General features: G+C 44.6%; 1 protein-coding gene and 1 pseudogene across 3 annotated transcripts; both read right to left on the bottom strand.

Moving 5' to 3' along the window:
* Window positions 1-616: 616 nt before the first annotated feature.
* On the bottom strand, window positions 617-2,502 carry LOC139581627 (E3 ubiquitin/ISG15 ligase TRIM25-like; annotated as a pseudogene).
* A 5,286-nt stretch (window positions 2,503-7,788) lies between these two features.
* On the bottom strand, window positions 7,789-17,743 carry cdipt (CDP-diacylglycerol--inositol 3-phosphatidyltransferase (phosphatidylinositol synthase)). 3 transcript variants are annotated; one of them, XM_071411523.1, is made up of 7 exons: window positions 17,545-17,729; window positions 15,806-15,895; window positions 14,885-15,019; window positions 12,058-12,211; window positions 11,243-11,324; window positions 10,251-10,332; window positions 7,789-9,940 (listed from the first exon to the last, which is right to left on the bottom strand). In XM_071411523.1, exons 1-7 carry the CDS (start codon window positions 17,585-17,587, stop codon window positions 9,795-9,797), a joined length of 732 nt encoding a protein of 243 aa, XP_071267624.1. In that variant the 5' UTR covers window positions 17,588-17,729; the 3' UTR covers window positions 7,789-9,794. The 3 variants fall into 3 exon arrangements, with proteins under 3 accessions (XP_071267624.1, XP_071267634.1, XP_071267642.1); XM_071411533.1 differs by having other exon boundaries at window positions 15,806-15,891; window positions 17,545-17,721; XM_071411541.1 differs by lacking the exon at window positions 15,806-15,895 and having other exon boundaries at window positions 17,545-17,743.
* Window positions 17,744-17,950: the final 207 nt, after the last annotated feature.

The following is a 17,950-nucleotide window of genomic DNA, read 5'->3' as shown; positions in this document are numbered from 1 at the left end:
TTTAGACGGTGAACAGGGTATGGTAGTAGGTGCCAGGTGCACCGGTTTGTGTCAAAACCTGCAACGCTTCTAGGTTTTTCCACACTCAACAGTTTCCAGTGTGCATCAAGAATGCAAGAATTGTCCACCATCCAAAGGACATCCAGCCAACTTGACACAACTGTGGGAAACATTGGAGTCAACATGGACCAACATCCCTGTGGAATGCTTTTCGTCACTTGGGGGTTGCTGTGCGAAGTTGCTGGAATTAGAACACGCTGTCATACACGTCGACTCAGAGCATCCCAAACATGCTCAATTGTTAATATGTCTGGTGAGTATGCAGGCCATGAAAGTACTGGGACGACTTCAGATTCCAGGAATTGTGTACAGATCCTTGAGACATGGAGCCGTGCATTATCATACTGAAACATGAGGTGATGGCGGTGAATTAATGGCACGACAATGTGTCTCAGGATCTCGTCACGGTATCTCTGTGCAGTGAAATTGCACGTACTGCCAAATTCTCTAAAACAACGTTGGAGGCGGCTTATCGTAGAGAAATTAACATTACATTTCTCTGGCAACAGCTCTGGTGGCAGTCGGCATGCCAATTGCACACTCTCTCAAAATTTGAGACATCTGTGGTATTATGTTGTGTGACAAAACTTCACATTTTAGAGCCTTTTATTGTCCCCAGCACAAGGTGCACCTGTGTAATGATCATGCTGTTTAACCAGATTCTTGATATGCCACACCTGTCAGGTGGATGGATTATCTTGGCAAAGGGGAAAACACGCACAAACAGGGATGTAAAAAAATGTTCACACAAAATTCGAGAGAAATAAGCCTTTTGTGCATATGGAACATTTCTGGGATATTTTATTTCAGCTCATGAAACATGGGACCAATACTTTACATGTTGCGATTATATATTTTTTTCAGTGTACATATTTTCCAGGACGTTGAAAAGGTATCTTTCCGGACTTTGAAAAATAACTATTTTCCGGACGTTGAAACCGGGTTCATTTTCAGTTCTAAATGAAAGTTAAAAATAATTATTTTCCAGAATAGGCAACGAATAGGAGTTTTACCTGACCAGGTCACCAGATCAAGAGAACTTCAGGCCCCAGAAAAGACATACATTTGAACCTGTGATGACACCTCTGGATCATATTGTAGTTCATAAGGTAAAGGTTTATTTGTTGTGAATTAATCTTTCACTTGTTTTGCCATCCTCAGAGAGGAAGAGTCTGGGATTTGCTGTATCAGGGTCCAGAGTCACATACACTGCATCTTCTTCAGCATCAAATCAGGAAACTTCCCCATTCGGTTAAGACATTTCTCCTCAAGCTCATAAAAAGCCCCCATTACTTTTTCCTCCAGCTGAGACAAAGAGCTCCTCACTCCTCTCTTCACACCCCTTCCACACAGAGCACTGTGAAAACTGATCTCAGACAAGTCCTGGACCTGGGTGAGTGTGGGGTGGCGCAGGGATGACACGTTCTGTAGGAGGTGGTCCCCAGTGTGAGAGCTGCTCCAGCTCAGTGCGTCTCCTCTGTAGCGCAGTGATTTCCTGCTCCAGCTCTCCGATACACACTCCCGTCCACCTCTCTGCACTTTTCTTCTCCTCGTTAACATTCTAAATGTAGTTAGCCTGGCTTCTCGCAATGGAGCACACGAGAGCAGTGAACACCTGCACGCCGTCTGCTATGTCAAGTTCTGTGTCTCTGTTGCTGAGCTCTACGGAGTGTTTGTACTCCTCAACCTTCAGCTGTCGCTCCTGAATCATCTGCTGCACCTGTGCTTCCAGCTGAGCCCTCCTGTCTCCATACTCTTCCTAGAGGGACGGTGTGGTGAGCCTTGTAGTGTGTCTCAGTGCAGAACTGATACACACACGCCTGGTCAGTCCTACAGAACATCTCCAGGAGTCTGTCATGCTTCTTACACGTTCTGTCTTCCAGCCTCTCCACGGGGTCGGTCCGCTTGTGTCTCTTCAGGGCTGCGGCTGAGGCTGCAGGTGAGTCTCACAGGAAGAGGTTAGACACACCAGGAAAGAAAGTAGTGCCTTGCGCTTCGTCCCAGTGCAGACGTCACAGGCCACTTCTCTAGACTTAGTAGGGTGCTGGCCTGGGCTGCTGGTAGCGTTCCATTGAACTGATTTCCTGAACTGAGCGGCCATCTCAGAAATCAAAGTATCGACACAGATCTGGTCTCCTATCAAAAGTAATTTTACACAGTGGACACTGGCACACGTAATTGCTATTCAAGTACTTTCCGATGCAGGTCTTGCAGAAGTTGTGTCCACATGAAGTGGGGACTGGCTCAGTGAACACGTCCAGATAGATAGAGCACTGGAGCGGCTCTTCAGACAGCAGACTGCTGCAGGAAGCCATGTCTAGACAGAGACCAAAGATGAAATGATAAAACTATATTATACAATTATAACGCATTTCCTGGAATTATTGGTATAACCTGTGATAATACTTTATGAATAGACACATCCAGCCTAGTTGAAGTGATCAATACATTAAACTGGATACCAATGGAGGCTGCTGAGGGGAGGACGGCTCATAATAATGGCTGGAATTAAATGGAGGGAATGGAATGATATCAAACACATGACCCCCCCCCCCCCCCCCCCTGACACCCCCTGGTATAGAGGTCCTGGCTGGCAGGAAGCTTGGCCCCAGTGATGTACTGGGCGGTACGCATTACATTCTGTAGTGCCTTGTGGTCAGAGGCCGAGCAGTTGCCATACCAGGCAGTGATGCAACCAGTCAGGATGCTCTTGATGGTGCAGCTGTAGAACCTTTTGAGGATCTGAGGACCCATGCCAATTTTTTTCAGTCTCCTGAGGGGGAATAGGCTTTGTTGTGCCCTCTTCGCGACTGTCTTGGTGTGCTTGGACCATGTGAGTTTGTTGATGATGTGGACACCAAGGAACTTGAAGCGCTCAACCTGCTCCACTACAGCCCCGTCAATGAGAATGGAGGCGTGCTCGGGTCCTCTTTTTCCTGTAGGCCACAATCATCTCTTTTGTCTTGATCACGTTGAGGGAGAGGTTGTTGTCCTGGCACCACACGGCCAGGTCTCTGACCTCCTCCCTATAGGCTGTCTCGTCATTGTCGGTGATCATGCCTACCACTGCTCTGTCAACGGCAAACTTAATGATGGTGTTGGAGTAAATGCATTAGGTTCTAATGTATGGATTTCACATGACTGGGCAGGGGTGCAGCCGTGGGTGGGCCTTGGAGGGCATAGGCCCACCCACTTGGCAGCCAGGCCTACCCACTGGGGAGCCAGACCCAGCCAATCAGAATGAGTTTTTCCCCACAAAAGGGCTTTATTAAAGACAGAAATACTCCTCAGCACCCCACACCCATCCCCTATCAGACGATCCCACAGGTGAAGAAGCCCGATGTGGAGGTCCTGGACTGGTGTGGTTCCACGTGGTCTGCTGTTGTGAGGCCGGTTGGATGTACTGCCAAATTCTCTAAAATGACGTTGGAGGCAGCTTACAGTGCTTTCGGAAAGTATTCAGACCCCTTGACTTTTTCCACTTTTTGTTACGTTACAGCTGAATGTTCCCCTCATTAATCTACACACAATAACAAAGCAAAAATAGGTTTTTAGAAACGTTTGCAAATGTATTAAAAACTGAAATATCACATTTCCGTAAGTATTCAGACCCTTTACTCAGTACTTTGTTGAAGCACAATTGGCAGCAATTACAGCCTCGAGTCTTCTTGGGTATGACGCTACAAGCTTGGCACACCTGTATTTGGGGAGTTTCTACCATTCTTCTTTGCAGATTCTCTCAAACTCTGTCAGGTTGAATGGGGAGCGTCGCTGCAAAGCTATTTTCAGGTCTCTGCAGAGATGTTCGATTGGGTTGAAGTCGTGGCTCTGGCTGGGCCACTCAAGGACATTCAGAGACTTGTCCTGAAGCCACCCCCGCATTGTCTTGGTTGTTTGCTTAGGGTTGTTGTTCTGTTGGAAGGTGAACCTTCGGCCCAGTCTGAGGTCCTGAGCGCTCTGGAGCAGGTTTTCATCAAGGATCTCTCTGTACTTTGCTCCGTTCATCTTTCCCTCGATCCTGACTAGTCTCCCAGTCCCTGTCGCTGAAAACCATCCCCACTGTCACGCCCTGATCTGTTTCACCTGTCTTTGTGCTTGTCTCCACCCCTTCCAGATGTTGTCCATCTTCCCCTGGGTATTTATACCTGTGTTTTCTGTCTGTCTGTGCCAGTTCGTCTTGTTTGTTCAAGTCAACCATAGTTTTGTCTCATCTCCTGCTTTTCCCGTCTCTCTTTTTCTCGTCCTCTTGGTTTTGACCCTTGCCTGTCCTGACTCTGAGCCTGCCTGCCGTCCTGTGACTTTTCCCCTACTCTGGATAACCGACCTCTACCTGACCTGACCCTGGACCTACCTGCCTGCCGTCCTGTACCTTGGCCCCACTATTCTGGATTATCGACCCCTGCCTGCCTTGACCTGTCGTCTGTCTGCCCCTGTTATTGCAATAAACATTGTTACTTCAACACAGTCTGCACTTGGGTCTTACCTGAAACCTGATACCCACAGCATGATGCTGCCACCACCATGCTTCACCGTAGGGATGGTGCCAGGTTTCCTCCAGACGTGACGCTTGCATTCAGGCCAAAGAGTTAAATCTTGGTTTCATCAGACCAGAGAATCTTGACTTTGAGTAAAGCCAGAGTTTTTATGTATGTGGTTGACTCAACACTATACACGTCAGATACTACAGCGACTGAAATGACTGCAACACTCAACAAAGAGCTACAGTTAGTTTCAGAGTGGGTGGCAAGGAATACGTTAGCCTTAAATACTACTAAAACTAAAAACATTGTATTTGGAACAATAAATCATGTGGAAATTGAGCAAGTTGAGATGACTAAACTGCTTGGAGTAACACTAGATTGTAAACTGTCATGGTCAAAACATATTGATGCAGTAGTAGCTAAGATGTTGAGAAGTCTGTCTATAATAAAGCAATGCTTTGCCTTCTTAACAACACTATCAACAAGGCAGGTCCTACAGGCCATAGTTTTGTCACACCTTGACTAATGTTCAGTCGTGTGGTCAAGTGCCACCAAAAAGGACTTAGGAAAATTGCAATTGGTTCAGAACAGGGCAGCACGGCTGGCCCTTGGATGTACACAGAGAGGTTATATTAATAATTTGCATGTCAATCTCTCCTGGCTGAAAGTGGAGGAGAGATTGACTTCATCACTACTTTCATTTATGAGAGGTATTGACATGTTGAATGCACCGAGCTGTCTGTCTAAACTACTGGCACACAGCTCGGACACCCATGCATACCCCACAAGAGGTCTCTTCACAGTCCCCAAGTCCAGAACAGACTATGGGAGGCACACAGTACTACATAGAGCCATGACTACATGGAACTCTATTCCACATCAAGTAACTGACGCAAGCAGTAAAATTAGATTTAAAAAAACAGATTAAAAAAACACCTTATGGAACAGCGGGGACTGTGAAGCAACACAAACATTGGCACAGACACATGCATACGCACACACAATAACATACACACTATACATACACATGGATTTAGTAATGTAGATATGTGGTAGTGGTGGAGTAGGGGCCTGAGTGCACACAGTGTGTTGTGAAATCTGTGAGTGTATTTAAAAAATTTATAAACTGCCTTAAATTTTGCTGGATCCATAATAAATACAAATGCTGAATAACTTTTTTGGTACCGTTCACAAGAGGTACCAAAAAAGTTATTCAATCCTGTGTCTCGGAGCTCTACAGACAATTAATTCGACCTCATGGCTTGGTTTTTGCTCTGACATGCACTTTTAACTGTGGGACTTTATATAGACAGGTATGTGCCTTTCCAAATCATGTCCAATCAATTGAATTTACCACAGGTGGACTTCAATCAAGTTGTAGAAACATCTCAAGGATGCACCTGAGTTCAATTTCGGATCTCATAGCAAAGGGTCTGAATAGTTATGTAAATTTGTTTATTTTTATATATATATATATATATATATATATATATATATATTTTAAACCTGTTTTGACTTTGTCATTAAGGGCTTTTATGTGTAGATTGAGGAGGATGTTTATTTTATTTTATCCATTGTAGAATAAGGCTGTAATTTAACAAAATGTGGAAAAAGTCAAGGGGTCTGAATACTTTGAATGCACTGTATGACAGAGAAATTAACATTGAATTATCTGGCAACAGCTCTGGTGGACATTCCTGCAGTCAGCATGTCAATTGCATGCTCCCTCAAAACTTGAGACATCTGTGGCATTATGTTTTGTGAAAAACTGCACATTTTAAAGTGGCCTTTTATTGTCCCCAGCACAAGGTGCACCTGTGTAATGATCATGCTGTTTAACCAGCTTTTTTTTTTAACAGTGCAAGTCAGTTAAGAACAAATTCTTATTTACAATGACGGCCTACCGGGGAACAGTGGGTTAACTGTCTTGTTCAGGGGCAGAACGACAGATTTTTACCTTGTCAACTCGGGAATTCGATCCAGCAAGCTCTTTCGGTTACTGGCCCAATGCTCTAACCAGTAGGCTACCTGCCACACCCAAGCTTCTTGATATGCCACACCTGTCAGGTGGATGGATTATCTTGGCAAAGAAGAAATGCTCACTAACATGGATGTAAACAAATTTGTGCACAAAATTTGAGAGAAATAAGCTTTTTGTGCATTTTAAAAATTTGAGATTTTTTACTTGAGCTCATGAAACATGGAACCAACACTTTACATGTTGCGTTTGTATTTTTGTTCAGTGTAGTTAACTAGCCAAAGGCTGAACCAGTATCTGGGCAGAGGAGATTATGAATATGACAAGAACTTCTCTCTGCCCAGAAAGCTACCATTCACCAGCTGTCAAAATATGTTCGTTACTCACCAGATATGCCTGCCATGCATGCAACTATCGTCACATACTGCCGCTATGTACTTCCAAAAATGTGTCATGTATTGTTTTTGACCGGAAGAGGCACCATTAGAGGCACCTCTTCCGTGTGACTAACATACGTACAGTTGATTACGATAGGCTCCTTGGGCCAATGCTTAATTTAGTAAATGGCGGATCTCTATGGCAAGACATCCATTCACCCAAGTTTTTTCAAAATTGGGCCAGTGTTATCTGAGATATTGCGTGGGTTAGCTAGACTTATATACCTGAGAATGTCTTCCAAATTTCATCACTCGGAGTCAAACAGATAAACATGTGCCTGTTATTTCGCCACCTTGTGGACAATATGAATGTTCTTGCATATGTGGAGTCACGACAGTGTTTGCAGCATGTCTACCAAACTTTGTTACAAAACAAGTATCCTTGACTGATTTATAAGCTTATATTTATGTGGCAGACCACATCCATGTGAATGTTTATTGGTCAATAGTCTGGAAAATACAGAGAGACCTTAGTTAGATGCCACACATCAAGTTTCGTGCAGATTGGTCATTTGGTGCCAGAGTAGCGTTTAAGAGTTTTTCACAAAATCCAAAATGGCGGAAAATCCATCTTGACGGACCTTATGGATCCCTGAGGAAAATGAGTTCCTTGTGAGGGACCTATGTACCGAATTTCATTTGCATTTGTGCCAGAGTCGGCATGGGTTCGAGTCCGGCCCCACTGCCTTTAAGCTCGCCATCCCCGTTTCCTCTGCATTTCCAGCACTTTACGGTCTCTGGGGCGGAACTAGAGACTGGGATTGGTCCTTTGAAAAAGGACACTGTACAAGAAGCCATGCACATAACGACTGAAGATAGGAGAGCAAACTGGTAGGTTCAAAGATGTCTTTTATTACCTTTTCATCTATTGCCGTTGACAAAGACATTCTCCACAATATCTGCAAGCCGGAGGCACTGCATGGAAATAAAACCTAAAACACCTTTCTTACACTGACACCCACAATGCAGTTTCAGATATCATCATAGATCTCACATGGCTTGGTTTTTTTTTGCTCCTCCCTCTCACCTTCACAATGATCCAAAGTATACAGCACATTCTCCCAAACGTCTTGTTGAACTCAAATTAACTAGAGATCTTTGACGCCATCTGGCTGATAGCAACGTCGCCACACTCCAAACACAGTTTCTAATGGTTGACAATAAAACAGATCAGCCACAGTATATATATATATATAGTACACACGGTCACATAGTGATGATAGAAAAGCTCGTCGAATAATATTTATAATAACACTCAAAACATAATACTCAGGTGGTCTTCACTTGAGCTCAGGAATGTGCCCAATATAGATGAATGCATGTCTGTAAGCAAGTGTGTGAGTATGTGTGTGGCAAGCGCGTGTGTGTGTGTATACGTGTCTGCAAAAAAGTTGCACCCCTACCATTACCAGTTGGTACAAGTTGCAACTAAGCACTGGTTCAGGGTCAGATATGCTATCCTCCTGATGGTCAAGGTTAAGAGTTGTGGTTGGGTAATCTGATCCTAGATCTGTGGCCGGGGCAATGTCTACCTCGTAAGTAAGCATTTCACGGTAAGCTCTACACCGGTTGTATTTGGTCCACGTGAAAAAGACAATTTGATTTGATTTGATTACCACAGTAAAAATAATAATAATGGGAACAAAAGTAAAGCTGTAAAGACTCAATTGTCAAGATAACAAGTGAACTGATGGTGAACGACATCTCTAGTGCAACTATTTCAAATCATTACTGATGACGGCGACAGATAATAATAAAAACAACCATAGGAATTGAAATATTAATAGGAACAGCAATAATAGTGACTTGGACGTTACCACTTAAAAGAGTATTTCAAGATAAACACGTATCGCTCAAACCCTTGGTTATGAAGTCTACTAAATAAGGTCGGGTGAAAAGTGATTCATGTTGGCTAGTTAGGCTAGACAATATTAAAGCCTGCAATGATTTGCTAGCATACAAAAATATAGCATTACTGTTGACTTTTTCAAGTTTTGACACCAGTTATTATGTCAGGCTTATAACACTATACAAGTAGGCTTAATAACAGAAGGTTTAAGTTGTTACAATCTTCTAACTAAAATAAATAACAATCATCAGATTGTTTTTTAAAAAGGTCCCCTGACTAAGCTTAACCTCCATCTTTGCTACGTCACACAATAATATTTGTTCTCACACTTTAACTCTATTCAACAAACACAGCAACTCTGTCTCTGCTTTCTGTCTGTGTCCCAATCCTCTCAAATATCCTAATTTCCTTGCTTCATTTTCTTGTCTCCTTCCCTTCGATATCACTAACGTTTTTCCCCCCCAATGATTTCACGTCCTTTCCTATCAGTGCTCAAGCGGCGACTAAGAAAAGTGGGTTATTTGAGATTTTTGGGACACATGGTGCATCTCAATAGTCTAGTGGCTTCCTCTCCTCATCTCCAATCCTTTCTCTCGTCTGATGTGAAATAACTGGATGGGTAAGCAGTATTGACTAGTAGGCATCCGCCATACTATTTTCACCAATCTCTCGTTTTCAGATCAGCGCAGATGGAAGGAAAGGACATGAGGAAAGGAAGACACTTTAGACTATTGAGAAGCACCCATCTACAGCCTCCTACACCCTCCCTCTCTCTCCCCCTCTTCTTTGCCTTATCCTAACTCGACCTCTAGCCCCTAGGCATTCAAGTAGATCCGAGAGGATCGGGTCGGTGTAAAACGTAGGGGAAAAAAGCCGGACCTAGCCTATCAGAGGACAAGGTGGATTGGTTCCCAAATCGTTACACCCATCCTCTCAGATCTACACACGTACCAAGGGATTAAGAGCGCCCCCCCACCCCTCTCCTTCTCTCACTCGGCCTTGCTCCTCTCCATCTCGCGGTCGGACACGTCGATGGCAGCCATGTTCCTGGAGGCGGTGATCAGGTGCAGAACGCTGATGGCAGACTTCAGCACGCACACCACGGCACAGACACCAAGCAGCCACTGCAGCCACACTGGAGAAGAGAAAAGAAGAAGTCCATTGTTCCCACATTGCCCCTTCCTAATGCGTAGGACCTGGTGTACAGACCAGCTATTTAGCAGAGGATTAACTACGCCTCTGTGAGTGAATATGAGCCAACGTATTTAGACAGAGGCAAGAAGGGAGGGATATTACAGAGGGAGATTGAGAGAGATTTGAAGAGAGGGAGAGAACGGAGACTGGAAGATATGCAAAGGGAGAGAAAAGAGAATGGGGATATGAAGGGAGAAACTAAGAAAAGAAGGTGTGGGGGGGGGGGAAGAGAGTAGAGTGAAGAGACTCACCATGGGGTTCCTCAATGTAGTAGGAGACGTAGAGCAGGCAGAAGAAGAGCTCGTTCCCCATACACATGACAAACAGCACCGGCTATGGAAGACAGCAGTTAGATCAGCCTGTTGGCATGTTGGTGTGTGTGTGTCTGTGTGTGACCATGTTGGTGTGTGTGTGACCATGTTGGTGTGTGTGTATGACCATGTGTGTGTGTGTGTATGACCATGTTGGTGTGTGTGTGTGTGTGTGTGTGTGAGAGAGAGGGAGATAGAGAATATATGTAATAATTGTGTGTGCATGGGCGCATGCTAACAGTTAAGAGCGTTGGGCCAGTAACTGGTTCGAATCCCCGAGCTGACTAGGTGAAAAATCTGTCAACATGCCCTTGAGTAAGGCACTTAACCCTAATTGCTCCTGTAAGTCTCTCTGGATAAGAGCGTCTCCTAAATGACCAAAATGTTAATGTAAAGTGCGAAAGGATTTTTTTTTGGTGGTGTGTGTGTGTGTGTGACCATGTTGGTGTGTGTGTGTGTGACCATGTTGGTGTGTGTGTGTGTGTGTATGACCATGTTGGTGTGTGTGTGTGTGTATGACCATGTTGGTGTGTGTGTGTGTGTATGACCATGTTGGTGTGTGTGTGTGTGTGTGTGTGTATGACCATGTTGGTGTGTGTGTGTGTGTGTATGACCATGTGTGTGTGTGTGTGTGTGTGTGTGTGTGTATGACCATGTTGGTGTGTGTGTGTGTGTGTGTGTATGTATATATATATGACCATGTTGGTGTGTGTATGACCATGTTGGTGTGTGTATGACCATGTTGGTGTGTGTGTGTGTGTATGTATATATGACCATGTTGGTGTGTGTATGACCATGTTGGTGTGTGTATGACCAAGTTGGTGTGTGTGTGTGTGTGTATGACCATGTTGGTGTGTGTGTGTGCATGAATATGTTGGTGTGTGTGTGTGTGTGTGTGTGTGTGTGTGTGTGTGTGTGTGACTATTTCTTACCCGGGAAGTGTAGTAGAGGCGAAGAATGGGGTTTCCAGATAGATCAATGGCCTTGTGGCTGGTGGATCCCTTCATCATTGAGCTGAGAGAGAAAGAGCGAGAGAGAGAGAGAGCGAGAGAGCGAGACAGAGCGACAGAGCAGAGAGAGAGAGAGCAAGAGAGCGAGAGACAGAGAGAGCGAGAGACAGAGACAGAGAGAGCGGGGGAGGGAGAGACAGAGACAGAGAGAGCGGGGGAGGGAGAGAGCGGGGGAGCGAGATGGAGAGAGAGGGAGCGTGAGAGCAAAAGAGCCCGAATGAGAGAGATACATAATGAGAGAGAGATGAGCGAGAGAGAAAGAAAGAAAGAAAGAGAGGTTTAACCTTTAATTCAGTACAAGGACATTACACCACCATTTTCATCACCATTACATATGCATGTGATGCCCCTGGGTGCATCTCAGTAGTCTAAAAACAGCCTTTTCCTTCATCCAAATTAGAAAAAAACACACGCTAAAGCAATATTGTGGGTGCCTACTACTGGGAATCTGCTGTCACGTGTCCATTCCTTTCAAATCAGTCGAAGGAGAGGATTATTGAGATGCAACCAACATGTTAGCCACATTGACCTAGATAAATCTAATGGATCAACAAACTACACACACTTGGCTGTGGATGGGGCGAGGAGCCCCAATACAACTCAAAGAAATCGGCGACAACCCCCCCCCCCCCCCCCCCCACTCAATGGACACGAAACATTCACCGAATCCATTACTATTTGTGTAAATCGTATGTAATGTACAGTTCATGGTTCTCCGAGGCTCTTTTGTTATGTACCTGTGCAGGTGCAGCCAGTGGCTGGCGATGTCCAGGCTCATGCTGATCTGGAAGAGGAAGGTGTAGGAGGGGTAAAGCAGAGCTAGGTTGACCAGGAGACACATGGTGGCACAGCGGTCTGTCAACATGTCCAGCATCGCACCAAACTTAGTGCCTACAGGACAGGGGAGAGATAGGGAGAGGTTCTTTTTGTACAGCACATTGATTTATACAAATTTATTACCCAAATGTTTTTTTTCGCAAATTATGTGAAAAGGAATTAGAGAATACTATGCAGGAACTTCAAACACTGGCTGGCAAAGCTCCAGATAGCTGAGACATTTGCAAACTGTACGACTCAGTGTATGGAAGATGTGATGCCGTGCAGTGTGTTTTACCAATGACAGCGAGAACACAAATCTCTTCACTCCCAATCGATAGACTCCTAAAGTCATCACGATACAGTACTCAATATGTCTGTCTAGGCTTGGGTGATATACCTTTAATACTGTATACTGGAATTTCAAAAACACAGACTGATTTTCAATACCGTAAACCCCAAAAAATGGGGGGGGGGGGGGGGCTGCGTGCTACGCCACTGCTTATAAGTTAAGTATAACTATAAGAAATTTAAGATGTGTCAAATAAATTATATCCAGCTCAGGGCTCCAGCTATGCATTTGTTTTGCTTACTTTCTAGCTAAGTGGCTAAATGTCAAGACCAATCATCTTGGCTACAGCAGAGACATTCAACCCCCTCCTGAATCAAGGTCCCTGTTGCCTAAATTGTTTTGTGTGTAATTATTATTATGATGATTTTTTAAATGTTTTCAATACTGCCCCTTATGTGCACTTCTGGTAATACCGTGAACCTCGGTATGGTACAGAAACGATATGGCTGTTATGAAAATCTAGATACCGCCCAACGTTATGTCTGTCGGCTGCAGACCACTGGAGGTTCCCACTGGTCACTAAAGACACATATAGACCGACTGTGCACTTTCACATTTCCGCTCGGTCTATTCTGACATACCTTCGCTTCTCCCATTCGTACTCCTGTTTCGTGCACGTTTAAACCACTCGCCCGATCGGTTGATTTCCATTCATGTCTTTTTTTTATACATTGTTGATATTTGGATCAACGACAGGCCTATCACCTGCTACCATAGCCGTGATTACAGACACCTGCAAGTGTCCAATGGAAACTTCCTTGTGACCTGCCGTGTGTGACATGAAACCCTGATTGAGACAGCTTAGCTGTTGAAATGTTGGTGAATAAAGTATGCAGCTTTTCCTTTCTTTTGGACTTATTCATTAGCAGTATTACGAAACCTTACAGATGCAAACAGCAAGTTTTTTCAGCCAATACACAAAACAGATGCATCAGACAAGGCCTTTCAACCTCCGATTTGTACATTTGTGCAGCTAATGAGCTCCGGTTCATGACCACGGCGCTACTTTATAATAGAAGAGAAACGGCAAAGGAGAGAGAAACGTCCGAGCTGTTATTCTCCAGGATTGCCTGAAAGCCAGACACAGATTTAGACTGGAACAGCTGTGGGAATGGGGCGGGAACTGTCATACTCCGGGCGAGATGTGATCCAAACCGCACAAGAGGGCCCCAAGTGACAAGGATCTACCGGACGTGGGCATCAACAGCACCCACTACTCTGGGCTGAGCTCCACTGCCGTCCTCCAGGACCACTCCTCCGGTATGATGGAGCATGTGGCTGACCCGTCTATGTGGAGAGGCTAAGCATTGCTCTGGGGGGGGGGTTTTGACCAGTATGCCGGGCCGTGGGGAGGGTAGCCCTGGTCATCTCCACGGTGTTAGAGGTGATCCTCATAGACAACAAGGAGGTACCGCTGGGACATGGGGGACATGCTGCGTCCGGTGTTTGCCGGGAAGAAGGCCTCGGCGGTGCGTAACTGGATGGATGAGTATCTGAAGCTCTTGCAGATGGATCTGGAGACCGAGCCGCTCCTCCTTGAGGACACCAAGCGCGTGGAGGGTCAGCTCAGCTTTAACCTGACCGCGCCTAAGGAACGCCATGCTAAGAGACGACCAGACGTCCTCCCGCTCCACGACGCACCGGGTCAACGGAGCTGCCTTCCACTCCCAGATGCTGATCGAGCAGGCTTGACTGGAGAAGGGCCACAAGACGGTCAGAGCCAGGGCCGAAGAAGACATCTACCTACAGGATTCACAGAAGCTGATGGGAGTACCTTGAATCTAAACTCCATATGGATGTTGAATCGACTATGATTGGTACTTACTGCTGGGTTCAATACGTAGAGCAGAATAAGTGGAGTGGTAAATCTGTTGATTTTCAAAGCCGTGATCTGAAGTACTGTCAGGTAAAAGGGTTTTGTCGCCAATTTTCTCAACAAACAACGACGGGGGCAAAGCGGTACTTCGCCGACATCCAGAACAATATGGACGCTTTTACAACCCAACGTGGAACTGTCATTGTACCCACCTAATACTAAGTTTGTTGCAAAAAGTCATGGTGACTTTTTTTATATGGACCTAGGTAGGGATTAGCGGCTTGTGCACACAAATAGGCTCGACACGCGATCCATCTTCCCTGTGATGACCCATTTCCACTTTCTGTAATTAGGATTTTTTTTATTCAAACAAATAATATGGATAACATGAAGCGCATCCCAACCTAATCATGATTTATCTTTAGTGGAAAGCAGCCTTATAAGAACATTGTTCAAGTCTTTCTGATATCAGCACAACGCTCAATCGCTCCGACTCTGAGACCAGAGAGTCTGAATAAATCTATCATGGGTTGAATCTACCACAGGGTAAAAATGACATGAATAGCTGTAATAGTGGTACCTTGGTTGAGGGCGCGGGCGGCGTGCCCATCAAAGGCATCCAGGAGGGCACTGAGCAGGTAGAAGAACACAGCTGGTACGGGACAGCATGGCATCAGGTAGAAGGCAAGCAGAGCCAGCACGATGCGGGCATAGCCTAACAGAGAGGATAAGATCAGAGGAGAGGGGAGGACGAGAGAGGAGGAAAGAGGGAAGGAGGGTGAAGGGAGGTGGTGGTGATAAAAAACAGGATTTGGCAAGCCCAATGTTACAACACATTCTGAGACAGAGACCTTCGCCCTCTCTGAGAGAAAATCTCCAGGCATTCTAGTGAGCTACATAATCTTAAAGGATTTCTACAGAGAACTTTCCCAACCTAAGATAGTGCCTAAGAAGCCACACATCAGAAGCCAGATATGTAGAGGACAGATATGTAGAGGCCCCCATCCGATTTGGGTTTAAATTATAGCCTTTAAATAGAATATCTGAACTCTTTAAAATACTTTTTGCCTTTGTCTGGCATGCCAGATGGGTGAAGGATCTACTTTTCCTACTGTTGGTTCCATTTTTCCAGTCAACCTCGATCAAGCCCAGATAAAGTACTTGAAATTAATTCAAATAGTATTTAAACCAACCCAGAACTGGCACCGAATACACTCCTTCCAATATATAGCTAGATGGTGATACAGGTTGCTGGCACTGGCTCCTTCACACTACTAGCCATCTCTCTATAGCTACTTGTATTGTGAATATACAGTGCATTTGGAAAGTATTCAGACCCCTTGATTTTTCCCTATTTTGTTACGTTACAGCCTTATTTTAAAATTCCACATCAATCTACACACAATACCCCAAAATGACAAATCGAAAACAAGTTTAGAAATTTTAGCAAATTTATTACAAATAAAAAACAGAAATACCTTATTTACATAAGTATTCAGACCTTTTGCTACGAGACTCGAAATTGAGCTCAGGTGCATCCGGTTTCCATTGATCATCCTTGAGATGTTTCTACAACTTGATTGGAGTCTACCTGTGGTAAATTAAATTGACTGGACATGATTTGGAAAGGCACACACCTGTCTATATAAGGTCCCACAGCTCACAATGCATGTCAGAGCAAAAACAAAGGTATGAGGTCAAAGGAATTGTCCGTAGAGCTCCGAGAGTATTGTGTCGAGGCACAGATCTGGGGAAGGGTACCAAAAAAATGTCTGCAGCATTAAAGGTCTCCATCATTCTTAAATGGAAGAAGTTTGGAACCACCAAGACTCTTCCTAGAGCTGGCCACCCGGCCAAACTGAGCAAACGGGGGAGAAGGGCCTTGGTCAGGGAGGTGACCAAGAACATGATAGTCAATGACAGAGCTTCAGAGTTCCTCTGTGGGGAAGGGAGAACCTTCCAGAAAGACAACCATCTCTGCACCACTCCACCAAATCAGGCCAGACAGAAGCCACTCCTCACTAAAAGGTACATGACAGCCCGCTTGGAGTTTGCCTAAAGGACTCTCAGACCATGAGAAACAAGATTATCTGGTCTGATGAAACCAAGATTGAACTCTTTGGCCTGAACGCCAAGCATCACATCTGGAGGAAACCTGGTGGTGGCAGCATCATAATGTGGGGATGTTTTTCAGCAACAGAGACTGAGAGACTAGTCAGGATTGAGGGAAAGATTAACGGAGCAAAGTCCAGAGAAAAAGAGATAAAGCAAAGCAGTGCAACAAAAACAACACAGAGTTACACATGGGATAAACAAACGTACAGTCAATAACACAATAGAGAAATATGTATACAGTGTGTGCAAATGAAGTAAGGAGGTAAGGCAATAAATAGGCCAATAGTGGCGAAGTAATTACAATTTAGCAATTGCAGATCCTTGATGAATACCTGCTCCAGAGCGCTCAGGACCTCATGGGGCGAAGGTTCACCTTCCAACAGAACAACAACCCTAAGCACACAGCCAAGACAACGCAAGAGTGGCTTCGGAAGAAGTCTCTGAATGTCCTTTGAATGGCCCAGCCAGAGCCCAGACATGAACCCAATCGTTCATGGGCATCTCTGGAGAGACCTGAAAATAGCTGTGCAGCGACGCTCCCCATCCAACCTGACCAAGCTTGAGAGGATCTGCAGAGAAGAATGGGGAGAAACTCCCGAAATACAAGTGTGCCTAGCTTGTAGCGTCATACCCAAGAAGACTCGAGGCTGTAATCGCTGCCAAAGGTGCTTCAACAAAGCACTGAGTAAAGTGTCTGAATACTTATGTAAATGTGATATTTCAGTATTTTAATAAATTAGCAAAATGTCTAAACTGTTTTTGCTTTGTCATTATGGGGTAGTGTGTGTAGATTGATGAGGGAAAACAACAATTTAATCAATTTTAGAGTAAGGCAGTAACGTAATAAAATGTGGAAAAGGTCAAGGGTTTTTTGAATAGTTTCCGAATGCGCTGTAATAGCCATGATTCATGATGGCAAAACCGGCTCAAATCAAACAGACAGATAACATTATGCCGTACAATTGACCTTATTTTAGCGCCCAAAAAACGTCATACTTCCAGATCAACTGTAATACATATATATTACACCTACTGTAGCTAGCTGCTAATTTGCTAACGTAATCTAGCAAAACATTTTAGACAGTTTTCATTGGATTGGAACAATCCATGTAAATAGAAACTCACCGATCAAATTCGGAACGAAAAGGAAGATGTTTTCCTCGGCCATTGCAGTGGTCTTCAGGGGTTTTCGATAGAGGTTATTTTCGACAAACGACAATATTTGTCTTATTCCACTCTTCTAGCTTTAGCTACAGTACCCTTCTGACTTCCTCGAATGTAGATTTTTATTTTTGACATAATACTGTGCGACGTCAGACTTCCGGTGAGACGCACAACTAGGCACCTCCCCTTTAATTGTAAAACGTCGTCCCAAATGACACCCTATTCCCCTATATAGTGCACCAAATTTGATGAGAGCCCTATAGGGCTTGGTCAAAAGTAGTGTACTAAATAAGGAATAGAGTACCATTTGAGATACCGTTTAACCTCAATCATCAAGGACAGGGGACAAGAAATCAAGCTATTTTTG

Source organism: Salvelinus alpinus, chromosome 1 (genome assembly GCF_045679555.1).
Source record: "Salvelinus alpinus chromosome 1, SLU_Salpinus.1, whole genome shotgun sequence".
NCBI classification, from domain to species: domain Eukaryota; kingdom Metazoa; phylum Chordata; class Actinopteri; order Salmoniformes; family Salmonidae; genus Salvelinus; species Salvelinus alpinus.
This window is presented reverse-complemented; position numbering and strand designations above follow the sequence as displayed.